This window comes from Cryptomeria japonica, chromosome 5 (assembly GCF_030272615.1).
Source record: "Cryptomeria japonica chromosome 5, Sugi_1.0, whole genome shotgun sequence".
In the NCBI taxonomy this organism is placed as follows: domain Eukaryota; kingdom Viridiplantae; phylum Streptophyta; class Pinopsida; order Cupressales; family Cupressaceae; genus Cryptomeria; species Cryptomeria japonica.
This window is the reverse complement of record NC_081409.1, coordinates 863,726,406-863,748,881: the sequence shown is the minus strand read 5'-3', so window position 1 is coordinate 863,748,881 and position 22,476 is coordinate 863,726,406. Positions and strand designations below refer to the sequence as shown.

Sequence of the window (22,476 nt, the reverse complement as noted above, 5' to 3'; positions counted from 1 at the left end):
CCTCCACTTGTGGGTCCTCCAAAGAAGGTTATTGACCCTGAACCGAACAAATTGCCTCCTGTACGGTACCCTTGTGCTCCCTTGGCACCGTCGGCCGTATCGTCACCTTCGGTCGTCTCCCTCCGATTGTCCTCCAAAATGGACAAGTTCTTTAGTAGGTCTCTGGTAGCGTCGATTAGTTTTAGACTTCGCCTTGTTTGTGCCACCAACTCTTCGCAACTCTTGGCAAATTGTAGAGTTCTCCTTCGGCACCCTCCATGACTCCTAGGTTCCCTTCGAGCAACCCTACGACAGTGTAGAGAGTGTAATTCTCTCCGTCTATCTCTGCCTCCGCAACCTCCGTGACACCTCCTAGGTTCCCTTCGAGCAACCCCTCGGCCGGTTGTCCCTCGGCAAGCTACCTTAGCCTACACCTTCATTCTATTTGTTGTCTGAGATTCAATGCTCTTTGGGCCACTTCCCATTCGTCACTTTGTATCTTTTTATTTTTGTCCTTATTTAGTAAATTGGGCATAAATCACTTCTGTACATAGCAAGCACACACCATGTACACAAAAAAAAACTTTTTTTATTTTTTTTTATTTTGCCTTTCGGCCCCAATTTATATCAACAGTGTGCCGCGATTATTACAGGGTTCAATTTCCCCTTCGCCTCTTGCCATCACGCTCTGCATCCCACGACGATTGTTCTGTTTGCGCGTCGTCGGCCTCTCGGTTAATCTCACCAACAGGTAGAACCATCGTGTCCGTACGCCATCCACTCCTTCCTTTCCCAAGTATGTCTAGGCAACGGCACCAAATGTTTGCCACTTTCGGGTAAACGATTAAATGCAGAAAGTAAATGCACAGAACATAATGGAAATATATTAAAGAACCAGTTCCTGTATAAATTCAACAGTCCATGTACATCAAGTGCTTATAACATTAAACCCAGATATGACTATCATGATGCCACTACGAAGGAACGGTATGCAATATATAATACCCGAAGGGGTGCAACCAACCGTCACGTCCAACTGCCCTTCGGGAGACTAACTAACTGATTGTCGTAACTCATTATTACTAATGACAACATAAACATAATATGACAACATAACATAATAATTATTCCCGACAACATTATGCTCTTTATTATCCTTCCTAGAGTTGGCCAATTTTGCAAGAACAAAACATTTGGAAGAGAAGAAAAGATCATTCTGCATCCAACACCTACCTACCACCCACTCACACCTGTTAGCTGTGGATATATAGAGATGACAAAAGTTGGACACTTATCATGGTGAGGTAACCATGAGCAGACCCCTTAAGAACTTCATCTCTTCTTCTGTAAAGTACACATCACTATATAGATATTAGTCTTTTCCTAGTTCCAAAATTATAATGTGGATCCCACATCATGCAATGATCCTTACATTCATAATGCTACTAGCTGGTAGATAGCAACTTAACCATGTTTCTTGTGGACTTATAAACTTGTTCATGAGTTGAAAACCATTACCCATGGTAAAGTATTTAGTCAGATATCTGCATCTGCAATCTATATTGAAGCCTTTGCAAATTGATCGACTGAAAGAGGACTGCCAATTGTTGCTTCAAAATATTGCAATCTGAGTCAGTGCCACATATCTCTTAATTGTTTGATTATATTTTAAAAGAAATGCAACCTGCATCAGAACATAGATAACTTCAACAACTTTCCTATGCTTCAGACGAGCAAAAACAGAGTCCATATGAATATTATTGCATTTAAAGTTGTCTGAGAAATCCACATTATCACAACAGGTATGTCACTGGGCAGATTTGTCTAGATTTGTCTCTATGACAAGAACATCTCCATCCATGGTCGAACTTGTCCCAGAAACAAACCCAGGCAAGAACATGTCCATCCATTGTCAAACTTGTCACCCATGGATGAATACATTCTAAAACAACATTAGATGAAGCAAACTGTCTAGGTTGGAATGCAGATCAGTTAGAATGCCATCCATTTGATTACTAGAAAAATCGTAACTGTTTTGTATCAAAACTGAAGCCTTTATTGGTTAAAAACTTAAAACAAAGCCTCAAGAGGAATGTGAACAGTCAAATAAAGGTAATTTGGACACTTTCAAAAGCTTAAGTTTAATTGCAGAAAGGAAGAGCAGCTGATCATCTAGTGTCTCGTGCTTTGTTTATTGCTTCATGTGAGTTAAGTTGGATTGGGTTGATCAATTTATAGGCTGTACCATCACGCAAACGATTCACAGTTCGAATAAACACAATTTTGACTTGTAAGACAAATAATTTTTTAATGGGAAAACGCATCACTCAAAAGCTTTATATAAACTATAAACTTGATTGGAGATTTGTGGGTTCGCAGTTGAAATTTCTGATCTACATTGTACAACAAGACTACAATGGAAGGAAAGAAAGAAGGCTGCTGTCCTTTGATTGCAAGTGTATTGGGCTGCCTCTTTCTCTGCGCTGCTCAAGTTTCTGCAGATGACCTAAACAGATTAGATAAGCTAAGCCTTGGAGATTCTCTTATTCCTCAACAAAATATAACTTGTTTGGTGTCTCCCAATCAGACATTCTCTGCCGGATTTTATGAAGTGGGCATCAATGCATATTTATTCACCATATGGTACACTCATACAGTGGATCTAACACTTGTTTGGGCAGCAAACCAAGACCAAGCAGTGAATGGAAGGGATTTCCATCTTCATCTGCAAATCGATGGAAACCTGTTGCTGTCTGATGCAAATGGAAGCACTGTATGGGAAACCCACACGGCCAGCAACAACTTGGATGCAAAACAGGTTCTTCTCCTGGAAACTGGAAATCTGGTTATGCAGGATTCTTCTGGACAGAGCGTTTGGGAAAGTTTTGAGAATCCAACAGACACCCTTCTTCCCCATCAGCTACTAAGAGGGAATGGTCAGTTAGTATCCAGCTTATGCTCAGGTTCCACCACCTCAGGATACTATCATCTCTATTTTGACTACGACAACATCCTTCGGTTAAGATTCCAGAGCTCATATTCAGCCTCCAACTACTGCCCACTCCTTACCTGCCCACTTTTGACAATGGAAGATCGTCATACAACGTCAGCCGTTTTGCAGTTTTGGATACCTTTGGTGGGTTCAAGTCCAGTGATAACTTTCCTTTCACCGCCTGGGATTATGACCCGAATCTTAAAAGAACACTGACCTTGGATTTAGATGGAAATCTGAGATTATATACATTGGAGGAGGATAGAGGCATCTGGAACACCTCTTAGATAGCACTCCCTGAATGCACTGTTCATGGCCTCTGTGGAATCAACGGATTGTGCATTTACAACCCCAAGGCCACTTGTACATGTCCCCCTGGTTTCCACATGAAGGATCCTGCCGACAGATTCAAGGGCTGCGACCGAAATGTTGAACTTGCAGATCTCGGATCTAGTGCTGTACAGCTCATTTATCTCTCTCACAAAGATTTCTATGGCAACGATCTCATAGGATATGGCACAGGGGTCACTTTTGAAGAATGTAAGAGGTCTTGTATGAATGATAACCAGTGTCAAGGTTTCAGCTATGTTCCGGATGGCAAGCGAAGATACTATGCAAAAGGCCAACTTCTGAATGGAGATTGATCTCCCTTTGTACCAAACAACATGTATATTAAGGTCAGCATCAGTGATTTCTCGCATCTAAATTCCACAATCACTACCGAGATCCTACCCAACTGCAGCAGTTCCGGGATACTTGTTTCTGATAGTGGCAACTACAAGATATCCAAAAAGAGGAATGTTGTCAAGTATCCACTGGGGTTCGCTATTGCATTCGGAGTGGTAGAAATTGTTTGTATCACGTTGGGCCGGTTGTACATGTTCAGAGAGCATGACAGCAGCTTTGATTTTGATCGTCAAGGCTATTCTGCCATTTCTATGGGATTCAAGAAGTTTAGCTTCGCTGAGCTGACAAAAGTCACGGATAACTTCACTGTAAAGCTGGGAGGAGGAGGTTTTGGAAGCATCTATAAAGGGGTTTTGGGTGATGAGAAGAAATTTGACTAAACTCATTAAAGTCTTGTTCAAAACTATCTTTCAGCGTATGTGCCTCTGTTTCAATGTCTCTACTTGTAGAACACAATCTCTTTTTTTCACAGAAGTATGATCTAGGAGAGAGTTCATGTAGGGTTTCTAGATATGAGAGAGAAATGAGAGAAATGGAAGAACAGGAGAGAGAGTTGGATGAGCTTGAAGCACTTATTGCTCACAGGGTTTTCTCCTTTTTTCTCCACTTTACAGAAATTTCATTGATATTGGGTACCTCGTCAGGTTATGTTGCCAGGACCCATTTTTGCTTTCATGCATCTAGTCCTTAGTTGTTTAGCTTCTTCCTAAGTTCCTCTTAAGGGGGGGTGTTGGAGTAATAAGGTTATTTACTTAATTAATTAAATCATATTGATTTAATAATTAAGTCAACTTTTACTTTACTTTTTACTTAAGCTAAACTTAGGCACATTATTAATTATTAATTAGCTCATCCTAGGGTTTTTACTTTTAGGTTTTGATCTCCTTTTATAAGGATTGATCCCTTTGTAATCACATTGATTATTATTATTGCATATATTTTTTTGCTTCAAGCTTTCAGAGCACCTTGTTTGTGTTTCCGTATCTCTTGTGTTGATTTTAAGGTAGTGCTCGTTAACCATAGGCAAACATCAGATCGGTTGCCTTCCCAACCATAGACGATAAGCTCTTATCGTCACCCGCGAGCACGCTACATAAATTTCTCGCCATCAATTGATCTGCTTGTACATGAATTCGATCTGCCTGATTATGATTGAACTTGCTGTCTAATCTCAATTCCATAGAGGCAAGGCCACATCCATATATATCCATCGAAAGGAGATATCCAAGAGTCGGCTCTCATCAAGGAGGCATGACCTTCATGAAGCATCGCATGCCTTCAAATGAGGGGTGGCGGACTTTAACCAAAAGTCGGCCCCTTTGAAACAAATCCGATAAGTCAAACTCAATAATGTATGTTTAATCATTAAACCTGATAATGCATATGTGACTTAATAAAGATATTAAAGGATTAATATAAGTTGATAGATTCATCAAATGTGAAAGGCCAATAGGCCATTCACACATTTGATCTTGCTGAGTCGGCTTGTAGGATTTCTACCAACACTATATCATCAACACTCCCTCTTAGCTAGGGAGGAATCCTTCTTAATCTCTACAAGTCACATCACCTCATCGATGACTAACATAATGACTACACTCATGTGAATGAAAGAAGCTTATCACCTCGTCGTGATAGCATATCACCTCATCGTGATGTTTGACCACAATGGCTACTCCCAGAGGGTGAATACACACAAATGCTAAGTCATGGAGTCTCTCACATGACATCCACCATACCTACTCGCAGAGGGTGGAACAAGGGCCGGAACCTCAAACTTCTTTCACAGAGAAGAATGCATAACAAGGGCTGAAACCTCAAACTTCTCTCATAGAGAAGAATGCATCTCCACCATGCCTACTTGCAGAGGGTGGAACGAGGGCTGGAACCTCAAACTTCTCTCACAGAGAAGGATGCACAACAAGGGTTGATACCTCAAACTTCTCTCACAGAGAAGAATGCATGACAAGGGTTGATACCTCAAACTTCTCTCACAAAGAAGAATGCATAACAAGGGTTGAAACCTTAAACTTCTCTCACAGAGAAGAATGCATCTCCACCGTGCCTACTCGCAGAGGGTGGATCCACCATACCTACTTGCAGAGGGTGGTGTTAGTTTTAGTACTTTCAGATTAGATAACACTTAGAAAATTAGAATTGTTGATAACTAGGTTTAATTAGATTTATTGTTTTCAGATTTAAGCATAGAAACAAAAAATGAATGCATAAAGACAAGACAAAGATACCCTGGTGTTGACGTGTATTTTGTACACTATCAAACACAGAATAAAATACCCAAGGGTACCTTATCCTCTCTTGAGTAAAGTCTCTGAATGCTGAAGATATTGCGAAAAGGATCAATCAGGGTGACTCCAAGGTTCTTTGATGTAGGATCTCTACGTGTGGATAAGCACCAGTGGTATGATGTGATTTGCTGGAATCACAAGGGGCCTTACACTTGATGATTGAACGTCTGATTTGCTTTGAATATTGCTGGAACACAGGATTTCACTAGCTTTGATTTGAAAAAAAGAAAAAAGATGAGGGTGAGGAAAGGATCTAATTCTGATACTAAGAATGTAGGAGCAATGAATGATCTTTGATGAAATTCTAACTAAGTCTTGTTTTGACATCACAGGACCATCTCCACAAGGTTAGTGCGATCTTCGAAGGAAAGCTTTATGATGTTCAAGTCATCACTACAGGCATAGACACCATCAAGTTGATGCATATCAATGAAGAAGCGACAATTGAAGTTAAGCTTAAGCTGAATGATTCCAGTTGACTACACAAGGCAAGTCTGCAATCAACAAACTACTAGTAGTATGGATATACGAATTTCACCATCAATCAAACATATTTCTTCCACTCATCTAATAACATGAAATCAAATATGAGAAGTATAGAGACCATGCAAATTGTCGAATCAACCCATAAATTTCACCATTTCTTCAATGAAGTTAAAAGTCTTTTACAACAACATCTTGGCAACAATCTTTGCCTTCTCTCTCTACTCTACTCTAATCGCTATTCTATCAACTAGCTAATCACCTTCTAACTACTGATTATCCGTCTTCTCTCTAACTCTTTCTAATTGCCTTTACAAAATGAAGAGTCGAGGCTTATATAGTGTCCTTAAAACAAATCAATGGCTAAGATCAATCTGAGATCAATGGCCAAGATTCAATAATGAAAACCCTAATTAGGGTTTGTTACAACCATTACATAACATTTAATGCTTGACCAATGATAAAATTGCATTTTAAGGACACATGTCTTCTCTAAAAAATTCGACCAATAGATAGCTGGGGTAGGTACATTGAAGTTTGTGCCACCTCCCATGAGTTAGGTACATTGAATCTGGACACGCTGAGGTGGACCAATCCGACTGCAGAAGTGATGACTGGGACGCCACCTCGTCTGACACTTGGTTGATGCTAATTTGATGTCGCTGAGAAGCTAGCTTTAATTAACTCTTCTGGAACTATCTGCTCCTTCAACGAACCCTTGCTCTAACTTCTTTTGTCTTTGATGTGCAGGGTGATGATGTACCTCGCCTTGGAACGTTGGATTGGAAGAAGTTATTCCTGATGATGCTTGACTGAAGAAGGTCGTCCTTGTCGATGCTAGACTGGAGGAGGTCGCCCTTATCCTTGCTTGATCTTCTTGGAGGAGACCGTCCTTGATCTGGCTTGATTTTCCAACTCCGGGATCTCCATTTGATGCCTACACAAAATATTAAAGTTAGTCTTTTGAGCATCAAACCTCAAAGCATGAAATTTAAGACCTTTCAAAGGTAAAACTTAAGATGTTAATTTGAAAAAAGTCATGATAAATCAAGAACTATACATTTTCAAATTAATCATGAATGGAAATTGGATTTTCAAGACTTAGATTTTACAAAATTGCAATGGGATCACAATAAGTCTTGAATGAGATCTTCAAAAAAGTAATTCTTCATACCTTCCCTTGAGTATTTAAGTACAAAACCTTGAAAAATGAAGGAAGAAGACCGGATTTTGTTGGGCAAGATTTATAGCCCTCCCTTGGATGAAGTACGCCTCCTTTAGCCTTCAAAAGAGCTTCACCTTCCACTAGCTTCTCCAAAATCTGGAAATTCACCTTCAAACTTGCTTAATTTCACCTTCAATCTTCTGGATTTTGCTCCTCAAAATATGCTCTTCAAGTTCGCATGAGAGAAAATGCAAGAATGATTTGAATTTGCTAAAGAACCTCTCCATTATATAGAGCGCTTACCTTGATTCTTGTTGAGGCCGACCTAGCAATTAAGCTTTAAAATAAAATAAAAAACCACCAAGAAGAAGGCCGACTTGATAAATAAAGACAAAATAATGCCTTGTGCGCTCAACCTTTAATCTTTTAATTATTTAAATTAATTTTAATACCTCTAAGATATTTATTTTGATTATTTCAAGGTACAAAATTAATTTATTAAATTGAAATGCCTTTAATTTAATGTGAATTTGATTTAATCTTCCAAAGGCTTTGAAGTGAGTAAATTTGGTGAATTTTTAAGAATATCACGCTCAAATAATATAAAAATGAAGGATATCACTAATCTCGCCCTGGACCCTTGGCAAGGGTCAGGAGCGATTTTTCAATCTAGACCTTGCATACCTCCCTTTTTCGCCCAAAACTTCATCTAGACATTTAAATGGCATTTTTAATTGGAGTTTTGAGTTTGATTTCATTTGATCTCTAGGAGGAAAGTGCTATTAGGACTTTTTCGCCCTGGACCCTCAGAGAGGGTCAGGAGCGATTTTTCAATTTTGCTCTTAATCCTTCATCTTTTAATTGTCAATTCTCCTTGTGGGGTAAGCAATGATCTCCTTCACTCGTTCCATGCATGCTTGATTTGCTTTTGCAATGCAAAATAAGGACTTCAAAGATTTTCGCTCTGGGCCTCCAGTGAGGGTCAGGAGCGACTTTTGCAATTTAGGCTAGGATCATCAAGTTTTGGAGGTAAATCCTTGTTCATCACGTTTTGGAGGACCTTTCCACCTTAGCACAACCTTGCCTTAGCGCAATCTTGAAGGGAAGTTGTTGGTTTTGTAAATTTTGCCCTGGGCCTTCAAAGAGGGTCAAGGGCGATTTTTGCTATTTAGATCAAAATTTCTTCACTTTTCTCCTTGAAACCTCTTTGCTAGGGAAGACTTCAGCTTGTTTTGTGCTATGAATAGGTTTTTATGTCCAACAAGGGATAAAATAGTGTGTCCACAAGAAATTCGCCCTGGACCCTCAGAGAGGGTCAGGAGCGAATTTGCCTTCTCTAGGCAAAACTCCTTCATCTTTTGATCTTCAAACGGGTTTGGGGCTTCATCATGCTCATTACACCGCTCATCTTGCCTTTAATACCTCATCTTGACCACAACAATGCTAAAAATGACCTTCCTGGAGAATTTCGCCCTGGGCCCTCAGAGAGGGTCAGGAGTGAATTTGCAAATTCAAGCTTATCCATCTTTTGTTATCCCTCCAAATTATCTTCAACGGGGCAAAACACACCCTTCCTCATTCATTTCAATCATAAAATCGCTTTGTCCTTGCAAGGAAAATGCACATTTGAAAATTTCGCTCTGAACCTTCAGAGAGGGTCAGGAGCGATTTTCTCTTTGTTGCCCAAAATTCACCATTTTTCAAACTTTCAAACTTTCAAATGCATCCAGTAATGTCCAATCTTCTCTCCGGGAAAACCCTGCACAAAACAAGTTAGCCAAAATTAGCGAGAAATAAACTCGAGCAACATTTTCGCCCTGAACCCTCAGCAAGGGTCAGGAGCGAAATTTACAATCTAGGCTAAATTGCTCAATCTTTTAGTTTCAAACCACTTCACAGGGCAAGGTAAGATCGTTTTCAAGGCCAGGAAAAGGGTTTCAAGTTCAAGCGAGTTGGCAAACGAAATCTACAATGAATTTCGCTCTGGACCCTCAGCAAGGGTCAGGAGCGAAATTTCCAATTTTTGGAGGTTTTTCAGTTTCCAGACTTAGTCAAATTTTAGGATCAGGACATTCCAGACTTAGCCAAATTTCAGGATCAAGACTCTCAGATTTAGCCAAATTTCAGGATCAGGACATCACTCCAGCAGAACCCACTATCCAAGTGATCCCCTTGGTGACACTCAAAATGCAAAGGCTTACTGACAAAGCCCTAAAAGACCTAGAAAACAAACCCTAGAAAGCAAAAAAGCAGGGGTCCCCATTTGCAATGGGGCGATGTGTGAAAACATCACAACACCTGGGAAAACCTCCTAGGAGGAAAAACCCAACCTGAAAAGATCCACAGATCTGATTATGGTTTTGAATTCAACTGATAATTACACACTTATCTGGAGTATAGATGTTGCAGTCACAAAGGGAGATGACATAGAGCCTTCACAATTAGTTTGATAATGGAGGTCATGAATTGCAGTTCTTCTAATCTGACTGGCTGTATGTAACAATCGTAGCAGCAACCCTTCTATGGAGTTCTTTATCTCTTAAAGATGATCTGCTGCCTTGCTTAAGTTCGTTGTCTTCTGTTGCTGATCTGCACACCTCTTAATATAGTTCGTTGTAAGTTAATTGACTTGAATATCAATTTCGCTTCCTTAGAATATTTCGCACATATCAATTTCGCTTCCTTAGAATATTTCGCACCTTATTGCAAAGGACTGAATTGGGTTGATGTTGTGTGAAGTGTAGGCTTTATTTATAGGAGTAGCTAACTTCTTAATCATGTCGGCCTTCTTGCAATTAACATTTAATTCATTTAATTCCTTTTAACCGAAATGGATAGGGTCGGCCCTATCAAGGAGGCGTGGTGAGTTTGGATGTGGCGTGAAGACTTTTGGTGGAGCCGAGAGGTATGGGGCCTGGCCCTATATATAGGAGAAGGAGCTGGCCCCCTTTGGCGGATTCCAATGTTGCCCAAGGCAATAGGAATCCGCCAGGCCCTAATTATAACCAACACTCCCTCTTAATTAGGGCAGAGAATCATAACCATAATCTTTCGTCTTGCACACAAGCATAGACTGGATCCACCTTGCATTGCCCGCAGAGAGTGGAGAGGATCTTTTTATACCATCTTACATTGCCCGCAGAGGATGGTTGACTATCTTACATTGCCCGCAAAGGATGGTTTAACAATTACACTTCTCCTTGAGAAGTTTACAATACCACCTTGCATTGCCCGCAGAGGGTGTTTAACATTTACAATACCATCTTACATTGCCCGCAGAGGATGGTTAATAATTATGCTTCTCCCTGAGAAGTTTACAATACCAGCTTACATTGCCCGCAGAGGGTGGTTAACATTTACAATACCATCTTACATTGCCCGCAGAGGATGGTTAATGATTATACTTCTCCCTAAGAAGTTTACAATAACACCTTACATTGCCCGCAGAGGGTGGTTTTATACAATACAAAGTATCACTGAAATTGAGACTCCCTCTCAATTGGAGTTTCATTTTCCACAATACCAAGTCTAACCCTGAAGTACACAAACTTCACTTTGGATAGAGTCTTGGTAAGAATATCTGCAACCTGCTCATCAGTGCTGACATACTTCAGCTGAATAGCACCTCTTTGCACCATATCCCGAATGAAATGATAATGGGTTTCCACATGTTTTGACCTGTCATGAAACACTAGAATGATAGACATTTTAATACAACTCTGGTTATCACAGTGAATGACTATAGGATCCCATGGCTGACCAAACAGCCCAGCAAGAAGCTTACAAAGCCACACTGCTTCTTTGGAGGCTACACTTGCTGCAATATACTCAACTTCAACAGTACTCAATGCCACTGAGGATTGTTTTCTGCAAGCCCAAGAGATCACTGCAAAACCCAAACTAAAACAAATATCGGAGGTGCTTTTCCTGTCTTTGACGCTTCCAGCCCAGTCTGCATCAGAATAACCTTCCAAGGTTATTGGAGTGTTAAGTGGATATTTCAGCCCAAACCAATTGTGCCTCGCAAGTATCTTAGGATATGCTTGGCTGCAACAAAGTGAACATGCTTGGGCAAGCTCATGAATTGGCTGAGAGCATTCACAGCAAAACATATGTCTGGTCTAGTGTTAACTAGATACATCAGTGATCCAATCAACTGTCGGTACTCGGATGGATCTGCAAATTCAGAGTTAGCTGCAGAAACACTTAACTTCTTTAAGTTAGATTCCATAGGAGTAGACATTGCTTTACAATCCATCATTCTAAATCTTTTCAAAATGTCAATAGTATACTTTCCTTGACTTAGAAAATTTTCGTTAGATCTTTGCCATACTTCTAGACCTGGGAAATAATGCATTAGACCTAAATCTTTCATTTCAAATTCTGAAAGTAGTTCTTTCTTGCATCTAATAATAAGTTCATCTTTACCAGTAAGAAATAAGTCAACCACATAAAGAACTAGAATTAGCATTTCGTCATTGGCTACTTTAAAGTAAATGTTAGAGTCAACATCATTTTTACAAAAGCCTAGACTTAGCAAATATTTATCAATTCTTTCATACCAAGCACGAGGAGCTTGTTTAAGACCATACAGAGCTTTCTTTAACCTGCACACATGGGTTAATCTATCCTGAATCTCATATCCCTCAGGTTGCTCAATATAGACTTCTTCCTCAATGACACCATTGAGGAAGGCAGTCTTAACATCCATCTGATGTAGTTTCCAACCCTTAGCAGCAGCAATAGCAATTATCGTTCTAATGGAAGTATATCTAGCAACAGGAGCAAATGTTTTTTCATAGTCTATGCCTTCCTTTTGGGAAAAGTCACGCGCTACAAATCTAGCCTTATATTTTTCAATACTACCATCGGCATTATGTTTAATTTTAAATAACCATTTAGAGGAAACAACAGATTTACCTTTGGGTCTGGGAACAATGTCCCATACATCGTTCTTGATGATTGACTGATATTCTTCATTCATAGCAAGCTTCCAGGCATGATGACTTAAGGCTTCTTCAACATTGCAAGGTTCAGATTCAATGAGATTACACATTAAAGAAACGTAGTTGGAAAATACCTGAGGTCTCTTAGTTTCATGGAAGGTGCCACTTGGAGCAACAAATCTTTCAGCTTCTTGAATGGTGTTTCTTACCCAAAGTGGCCTCTTTTTGGTAACGACAATGTCACTAGGAATATCAGTGGGATTCATGGGATCATCATGATCATCTTGAGGTGGAGGTTCAACTTGCTCCCTCTGAATCTCAGGGTTAGTATCAACATTTATATTTTGATTATCATTAGATTCATCAATAACACAAGAACCTTTCGATTTCTTAAAAGCAATGTCTTCTTCAAATGTAACATCCCTACTTACCTCAACATACCTTTGACCTGGGATGTAAATCCTGAATGCCTTGGAGGATTCACTATATCCGACTAGCATGCCTTTCTTTCCGGAGGGTTCCAACTTTGATCGCTTTTCCTTGGGCACATGAACATAGACGGGACTTCCAAAGATTCTGAGGTGACTAATGTCTGGTTTGGATCCCGTGAAGGCTTCTTCCGGGGTCATGTTCTTTAGAGCACGATGAGGACATCTATTCTGGATATACACTGCTATTCTAGAAGCCTCAGCCCATAGAAAGGTCTGCAAGTCTTGATCGTGGATCATAGCCTTTGCAGCCTCTACAATGGTCCTATTCTTCCTTTCAGCAGCACCATTTTGTTGAGGATTGTATGGAACACAAAGCTCCCTCTTAATTCCTGACTCAACACAAAAATCATAAAAGCTACCGGAGGTGTACTCACCTCCATTGTCAGATCTTAAACATTTAATTCTTCTACCAGAGGAGTTTTCAATTAATGCTTTAAACTCCTTAAATTTACTTAAGACTTCATCAGATTCTTTAGATTTCAAGAAGTAGATCCAAGTTTTCCTAGAGATATCATCTATGAAGATTACATAATAAAGAAATCCACTAGGAGATGCTATAGACATAGGACCACATAAATCAAAGTGAACAAGTTCTAGTTTGTCTTTAACTCTATTTTCACTTTTATGAAATGGACTTTTAACATTCTTGCCAATAGCACAACCTTTACAAGTGTTATCATGAACTTGACTGAGTTTAGGCATACCTTTGACTAACCTTTCAAGGGAAGGAAGAGCTTGATAATGTAGATGTCCAAGTCTTCTATACCATAACTCACAAGATTCCGGAGCCTCATTAATGAGGGCTTGAATAGGGTTAGTAGAGAGCTTATAAAGACTATCATATCTATGACCAATTATACGAGCAGATTTAAAACTAGCTTTCTTAGACCAAGCAAGAACTTTTCCCTCAGAAAATGCAATTTGATAACCTTTATCTTCTAGAGCAGAAATGGAAATTAGGTTTCTTTTAATTCCAAGAACAAACAATATATCACTGAGATGCAAGGAAATACCAGAATCTAAATTTAGAGAAGTAGAGCCAAAACCTCTTACTGAATAACGAGCGTCATCACCAATTACCATGTGAAGGCTTTTCGGTAACCAGTGATGTGTCTGGAGGCACCACTGTCAATCAACCATGTATTGCTATCTGAGGGAACACTGCTAGATAGAGCAGAGATGAATAAGAAGTCATCATTTTGTTCTGAGACTTCATTTAGGTTTGCTTCACTTTGGTTAGGGTTATTTTGACATTCCTTAGCATAGTGACCAAATTTGTCACATCTAAAACATCGCACACGCGAAGTATCTCTTGGTTTCTTCCAAGGGTGTTGAGAACTAAATGGTCTGAATTCCCTATTTCTTTTATGATAAGGTTGCTTCCAATTTCCCCCTTTCTTGCATTGAGCTGCAAGCATGTGATGATCATCTACATGGGGGCTCTTGGTTTTACCTCTTGTGATGAGGCGAGAGTCTTCTTGGATGCAATCATTCTTAAGGCGATCAAGGGTAGGTAACTTAGACCTGCCACTTATGGTTTGGATAAATGACTCCCATGAGTGAGGTAGACCATTAAGGGCAATCATGACAAGGTCTTTGTCTTCCATGTTATGGCCAATTAAACCTAGCTGATTCTTTAGTTCTGAAATTCTCATAAAGTAGGAAATAACAGAATCTTCTTTAGCCATTTTGATATTAAGTAGTTGTTGTCTTAAAGTAATTGCCCTACTGAGATTGTTAACTTCATATGTACCTTGTAGATGACTGAACATTTCCCTTGCAGTGGTAAATGAGGCAATAGAGGTAACGAGGTGATCTTTGACTGAATCAATGAGAATCTTCATGGCCTTGACAGCATCCTTTTTGAATTGTTTTAACTCAGCTGCATCCGTAGGCTCAATTAGCTCTTTCGCTTCTATGAATTGGAGAAGATCTTCTTCCTCAAGAGCCAACTTGATTCGAACTTTCCATGCAGTAAAATTTAGATTCCCATCAAGCCTATCTTCAACTTTCAACCCCATTGACCTGACCTGCAAATGTGACAACAATCTGGAAATAAAAGAGTACTAAATCTGAAGTTTGATCTAACCTAAAGCTCTAATACCATGTTAGTTTTAGTACTTTCAGATTAGATAACACATAGAAAATTAGAATTGTTGATAACTAGGTTTAATTAGATTTATTGTTTTCAGATTTAAGCATAGAAACAGAAAATGAATGCATAAAGACAAGACAAAGATACCCTGGGAAAACCTCCTAGGAGGAAAAACCCAGCCTGAAAAGATCCACAGATCTGATTATGGTTTTGAATTCAACTGATGATTACACACTTATCTAGAGTATAAATGTTGCAGTCACAAAGGGAGATGACATAGAGCCTTCACAATTAGTTTGCTAATGGAGGTCATGAATTGCAATTCTTCTAATCTGACTAGCTGTATGTAACAATGGTAGCAGCAACCCTTCTATGGAGTTCTTTATCTCTTGAAGATGATCTGTTGCCTTGCTTAAGTTCGCTGTCTTCGGTTGCTGATCTGCACACCTGTTAGTATAGTTCGCTGTAAGTTAATTGACTTGAATATCAATTTCGCTTCCTTAGAATATTTCGCACCTTATTGCAAAGGACTAAATTGGGTTGATGTTGTGTGAAGTGTAGGCTTTATTTATAGGAGTAGCTAACTTCTTAATCATGTCGGCCTTCTTGCAATTAACATTTAATTCATTTAATTCCTTTTAACCGAAATGGATAGGGTCGGCCCTATCAAGGAGGCGTGGTGAGTTTGGATGTGGCGTGAAGACTTTTGGTGGAGCCGAGAGGTATGGGGCCTGGCCCTATATATAGGAGAAGGAGCTGGCCCCCTTTGGCGGATTCCAATGTTGCCCAAGGCAATAGGAATCCGCCAGGCCCTAATTATAACCAACAAGTGGAACGAAGGCTTTCACCTCAAACTTCTCCCAGAGAAGAATGCATTAACAAGGGATTGCACCTCGAACTTCTCACAGGAAAAGAACTCATTAACAAGGGATTGCACCTCGAACTTCTCTCTCACAAAGAAGAACTCGTTAACAAGAGATTGCACCTCGAACTTCTCTCTCTCATAGAAGAACTCATTAACAAGGGCTTTCACCTCAAATTTCTCCATCACAAAGAAAAATGCATTAACCAAATCTTCATGATGACGTGGCTCCCTCTGAAGCTGAAATGTCAGGGTCCCTCTGAAGCTGAAATGATAGGCTCCCTCTGAAGCTGAAAAACAAGCTCCCTCTGAAGCAAATATCAACCTTCTGATCTCTTCGTCCAAGGTTGCTTCTGACGATATGTCAGACTCCCTCTGAATGCTAATTCTTCCTCTGCGAAGAAATGCAAGCAATCTTCCTACCTTGAATAGAGATTCGTCAATGCCTGAACCTTGGGTAGAGGGACCGCCAATGAAAACCATAATTCTGGCAGCAGTGCCAGGCACACAAGCCCCAACCAGCCCCGCGGCCACGCTAAGAGCAATGCCAGTGCAACGTGCAGCTTTTGCATCCGTTTGCGCTGCCCACGGATCCTTCTACAACTCTTCCAAAACCAAATTCAAAGTGAATTCACACTAGGAAGCTGGCAACAAGAATTGGGTGATGCTCTGAGCAGAGAGGTCGTCCTTGACATTGATTACATCGTCAGCAAACTTGCAGATAGCATCAAGCATTCTATCAATCTGTTGCCGAAAATTAGGATTGGGAGCAATACTAGACTTACTGAGCCAATAATGCCCGACCATGCAGCCCTCGTTCAAATTGGCAATCGAACCAACCTCAAGCTCTTCCAAGGCCTTAAAAGCGCTTTGAAACTTGGGTTCCATCGCCTCCACGAATTCTTCCGTAAACCCAATTCGTTTGACATCGATATACAATCCGAGCTCCTTGTGCTGATAAAGCCAATCCAAGTACCGATTCCACAGGGTTGCGGGCTCTGTCTCTAGCCCTTTCTTCTTCAAAGAATTTGTATCGAGCACAGAAACCTCTCCAACCACAGCAGCCCGAGTTCGAGTCACAAGCCGACATCTTTCAACGTTGACAATGTCGAGCTTTGAAATCTTGGGCGAAATCCTGTGACTGGGCAGTAGGCAACATTTTGCACAGGTTGTTGTCTGTGTTCCCCTACGGAACTTCAGATGAAAAGGATTTTGGGCCATCATACTTGTTCTCGAGGCCTAGGGAGACTCGATCCCCCGATTGCCACCTGATTTGTTTAGACGCCTAACCGACGCCACTGTGAAGGGCGGAGGTCAGCGAGTGTAATCGTTGCATTATCCTTTGTAGTCGCCTTTCGATCTGGAAGAGATCATAAATCTGCAATTGTTTCTGATTGAATTTCCCTTGAGAGCACAGGATCTACCTTCAAACGGTTAGGCTCTATAGAAGGAACCTAGCTCTGATACCATGTTGATTTTAAGGTAGTGCTTGTTAACCACAGGCAAAAATCAGATCTGTTGCCTTCCCAACCATAGACGATAAGCTCTTACCGTCACCCCCGAGCACGCTACATAAATTTCTCACCATCAATTGATTTGCTTGTACATGAATTCGATCTGCCTGATTATGATCGAACTTGTTGCCTGATGTCAGTTCCATAGAGGGAAGACCACGTCCATCTATATTCGTCGAAAGGAGATATCCAAGAGTCGACTCTCATCAAGGAGGCACGACCTTCAAGAAGCATAGCAAGCCTTCAAATGAGGGGTGGTGGGCTTTAAACAAAAGTCGGCCCCTTTGAAACAAATCCGATAAGTCAAACTCGATAATGTATGTTTAATCATTAAACCTGATAATGCATATGTGACTTAATAAAGATATTAAAGGATTAATATAAGTTGATAGATTCATCAAATGTGGCCAATAGGCCATTCACACATTTGATCTTGCTGAGTCGGCCTATAGGATTTCTACCGACGCTATATCATCAACATCTTGTACGTGACAGGTTATTTGCATACAGGCGTTCACTGGGTTCTATGAGGTTGTATTTCACAACTTTAACAAAATATTGGCATGCACTTATCCCATCCATCCCACTTCATCAAAACTCCTCTCATATAATCATATCCATTCTCTTCTCGAAGAAAATCCTCACCATTCACATGTATCCAAAAATTGCTTTGTCAATCCTTATAGTGCCCCTCCCCGATTCGCCTTTTGTGATTGGAGGTGTAAGATATTTATGAGGCTTTGCTTTGAGGCTAGAATTGATGTTTATGCCATGATTTGCATTTATGATGCAATGGATGTTGATTATGTTTTTATGATTAGATGATATATATGGTTTATGAGTACTGACCGTGTACTAACATATTTACTTAGCCTACGAGATGCATTATGACTTGAATATTGTTTTATGTGTCTGATCCCAATTGCAGTGTGAGGGGATGATGTACTGTCACTCTCGTAGGAGAGACATAGGATATCACAATTCCTCTTCACCGGTGTGTGTGAATATGTTAGGTATTGTTGTGACGTATTCACACATCGCTCCATTGCAAATGGGGACCCTTGCTTTTTGCTTTCTAGGGTTAGTTTTCTTGGCTTAGTCTTTTAGGTTCTTGGCTATTAATCTTTGCATTGAAGGGTCGCCAGAGGGTTCATTTGGATAGAATGGTCTCTTTGGGCTAAAGTGAGTAAAATGAGTAGCAAGTGAATTTGGTTTTCCTTTTTGAAACCCTCCCCTTGGTTAGGCTTGAGACTTGTTTCTAGGGTTGAATCTTGATTGAGTTTGAGGAAGTCGTTGTATCAAGCTAGGAGTTTTGCTTTTTGAGACCTATGCCATTGAGTCGAGTTAAGGATGTGAATGAAGGTGTGAGTCGTTTGAATCAGATTGTTGTCAGGACTTTTCCTTTGGCCTTTCAGTCAAGCTAAACTCCTGCTTCAAGGCATCAACTAAGGAGAAATGAACCTAAAACCTGACGTTGGGCATTAAATTGAGTAAATTTTGATCATAAGCCATGGAGGATTTTGAGCATAATAGCCAAATTCGCTCTTGACCCTTCCAAAGGGACAGGAGCGAATTTCCTTAGATTTCCTAACTTTGATCAAAAAGCTTACTCCAAAGTTTTAATTAAGGAGAAATTAACTTATCCATGCCTTTTAAGAAGAATAAACATCATGTTTGAGCTAGCAAATGGGAGAAGTGATGAAGAATTTGAGTACAAATGCCAAATTGGCTCCTGACCCTTCCAAAGGGACAGAAGCGAATTCCCTTAGAATCTTCTCTTGCTCCCCAATTTGGATCATGAACCTTCTTCCCATGGTTTGAGTGAGAATGCTAAGGCCTTGTGAATGAGTTGCAACAATATTGGATGTGAAAATTGAGTGAAAATATGAATTTCGCTCGTGACCCTTCCAAAGGTTCCAGAGTGAAATTCCTCTTAAAGTCATGTACCTTCCAAAGGTACCTAAGCGAAATGGTTAAGATGTACTTTTGATCCAACATTTTGAACTAGGCGCCTCCTTAAGGTGATTTGTTAGCATGTCCTAAGGTGAGAACAATGTGAATGAGGGTGAAGTTTGAATTTTTGGATGATATCTAAGACTAATTCCTCACAAGGGTCCAGAGCGAATTTCCTTATATCTCCCTTCTTGGTCCTAATTTGCATCACAAACCTTGCTCCCAACATCAATTTCGCTCATGTACCTTCCAAAGGGTCCAGAGCGAATTTCCTTAGATCTCCCTTCTTGGTCCTAATTTGCATCATAAACCTTGTCCCTATGGCGTGATTGAGAGAGAATTGATGTGTACAACAAAGTGAAGTCTTGAAAGAGTTAGGAATTTGAGCATAATTGCCAAATTCGCTCCTGACCCTTCCAAAGGGTCCAAAGCGAATTTCACCTAAGCTCCTGATCCTTCCAAAGGGTCCAGAGCGAAATCCTCCAAAAGACCTAATTCCTCACTAGAGACATTGAATGGTGGTCATGCATGGCAAGAAAAGGATTCAAAAGTCAAGTCTAAAGCAAAGCTAAGTGAAAAGGGATGTGAATTGAGCCTAAAGGAGCAAATTCGCTCCTGACCCTTCTAAAGGGTCCAAGGCGAAATTCATCTAAGCTCCTGAGCCTTCCAAAGGGTCCAGAGCGAAATTCATCTAAGCTCCTGACCCTTCCAAAGGGTCCAGAGCGAAATTCTTCAAGGGACCTCCTATCTCGCTCAAACAATTGAATGGATCCCATTTGAGGGTGAATTGGCTTGATTGTGATAGAAGAATGGAAAAGATAAGTCAATGGCAAGTTAAGTATCAATTTCGCTCCTGACCCTTCCAGAGGGTCTAGAGCGAAATTCCTAGGACTCCCTATTTCGCCTAATGCACTAAAAGGACCTTGTTTTAAGCTAAATTGATGGTGAATTGACTTGATCATGATAAGAGGAGGTTTGATAAGTTAGGTTCAAGGCAAAGTAATGATGAATGGAAGATGAATGGCGTCAAAGGAAGAATTTCGCTCCTGACCCTTCCAAAGGGTCCAGGGCGAAATTCATCTAAGCTCCTGACCCTTCCAAAGGGTCCAGAGCGAAATTTCCTAAACCTCTATTTGCTCCTTGTTTGGGGTCGAAATCTTGGTTCCTAAGGCATGGTTGAGAGAAGATTGATGTATACTTGCCTTGAGAAGTGATTTGAAGCAAAGGCAATGATGAATTTGAGACTAAATGCCAATTTCGCTCCTAACCCTTCCAAAGGGTCCAGAGCGAATTTCATTATAGGGCCTATCCAGGGTCTAGAGCGAAATTGATCATAGTGCCTTCTTGTTGATGGTTTGAAGTGGAAATGCCATGTTAGAATGAATATATTGTGTACTTACACCATTTTTGTTTGTCTTGCAGATCAATAAAATCAAGTTGGAGGAAGATCAAGCCATGACAAGGGCGACCTCTTCAAGTTTCATCATCATCAAGGACACTTCAAATGAGTGTCAGAGGACTCAAAGTGCTTCCAAGATGAAGGACTTCAAGTGTTCAAGGAGTTGCAAGCAATAGAGCAAGCTATCCTCAAGGACCTCATTCTACCTCATGGAGAAATCACAAGATGGCAGAGAAGAAAGATCTTACAAACACTTCAAGGCAAAGGCAAGCTACCAGAGAAGGGGAATGACTTGACCGTGAAGAGGCCTCATCAAACACAAGAGAGCCAAGGAAAGGTACATCGCTCATCAAGTGCATCAAAGACAAAGGAGGATCGACTAGGGTCATCACAGAGCAAGTACCAGACAAGGTGGTATCCGAGTCACTGTTCCTCCAGTCAGAAGGGCTCCACCTCAACATGTCTAGATTCAGTGAACCACGCTTGCACATGAAGGCACAAATTCCAATGTACCTACCCTAGTTTCCTATTGGTTCACAAGCATTGAATGTAATTTTCTCATTGGCTAGAGGAGTTTGTTGTAACAAACCCTAATTAGGGTTTCATCTTGTAATCCTAGCCATTGATTGTAAATCAATCAGAGCCATTGAATTGTAAAGAGCTCTCTAAATAAAGCTTTGGCTCTTCATTTGTAAAGGTTAATAGTGAGTAAATAGAGGTTAGAATAGCTAGTGATCAATAGAGATTAAATAGCAATTAGAGTAGATTAGGAAGAGAAGGCAAGAAATTGTTGCCTTGATCGTAAATGAACTCCATTTTCATTCAAGTTATGTTGAAGTGTGTTGTTTCTTTGCAATATGTATGGTTTCTTGTTGAATCTTCAGTTTAGATGATAGATAATTAGATTGAATGAAGGAAGTTACTGAATGTACTCGCGTGGAATTCGCCTAGTCCAAACCACTAGCCTCTTACTGATTGTAAGTGCACCCTACGTGGTCAACTGGGGCATTGAATGAGCTTAATCTCGAATTGTTATGCGTCTATTGTTCATGCATTAACTTGAATGGTGATCAATGTCTGATGGTGTAACGATTTGAATATATTTGAAGCATCCCTTAGAAGATTGCACTGAGTTGGTGTCAGATTGTTCAACCTGATGATGAAACCCAACCTAGTAGGACTCCACCTAGTTGTTCATCTATCTTCTCACATTCTAGGTCTTAGAGTAGACTTTCTGAACCCTGTATCTTTTGATATTTCTTTATCTCCCAGCTAGTAGATTGGACCTCAAGTTCCAGCATATCAAAGCATTCAGGCAATTGAATGTAAGTCCCCTTGTGAATCTAGCAAAATCACATCATACCACAAGAGCTTATCCACACGTAGAGACCCTACATATAAGAACCTTGGAGTTATTTCGACTGATCCTTAGGCAAATCTTCAACATTCGAATAACTTTGTTCAAGAGAGGATAAGATACGTTGGTATTTTATTCTATGTTCGCATGTGCATGAAAAACACATCAACAGGTATATATATGTTATATGTGTATATATGTGAACATCTATGATGCAGAGAAGCAAGTACAGGGCATCGACTCCACC

The 22,476-nt window shown here is 40.2% G+C and overlaps 1 protein-coding gene across 5 annotated transcripts in view; it reads right to left on the bottom strand.

Annotated features, from left to right (window-relative positions):
- LOC131036366 (probable RNA-dependent RNA polymerase 1) overlaps nucleotides 1-22,476 on the bottom strand; it is a 66,645-nt gene that overhangs the window by 21,462 nt on the left and 22,707 nt on the right. Inside the window, exon 5 of one of the 5 annotated variants that reach the window (XM_057968235.2) lies at nucleotides 7,109-7,384. The exons of the other annotated variants lie outside the window; for them this stretch is intronic. Coding sequence (XP_057824218.2) covers nucleotides 7,124-7,384 — 261 coding nt within the window. The 3' untranslated portion in view covers nucleotides 7,109-7,123. Of the gene's footprint in view, nucleotides 1-7,108; nucleotides 7,385-22,476 lie in introns of those variants that run through there. 5 annotated transcript variants of the gene reach the window in all.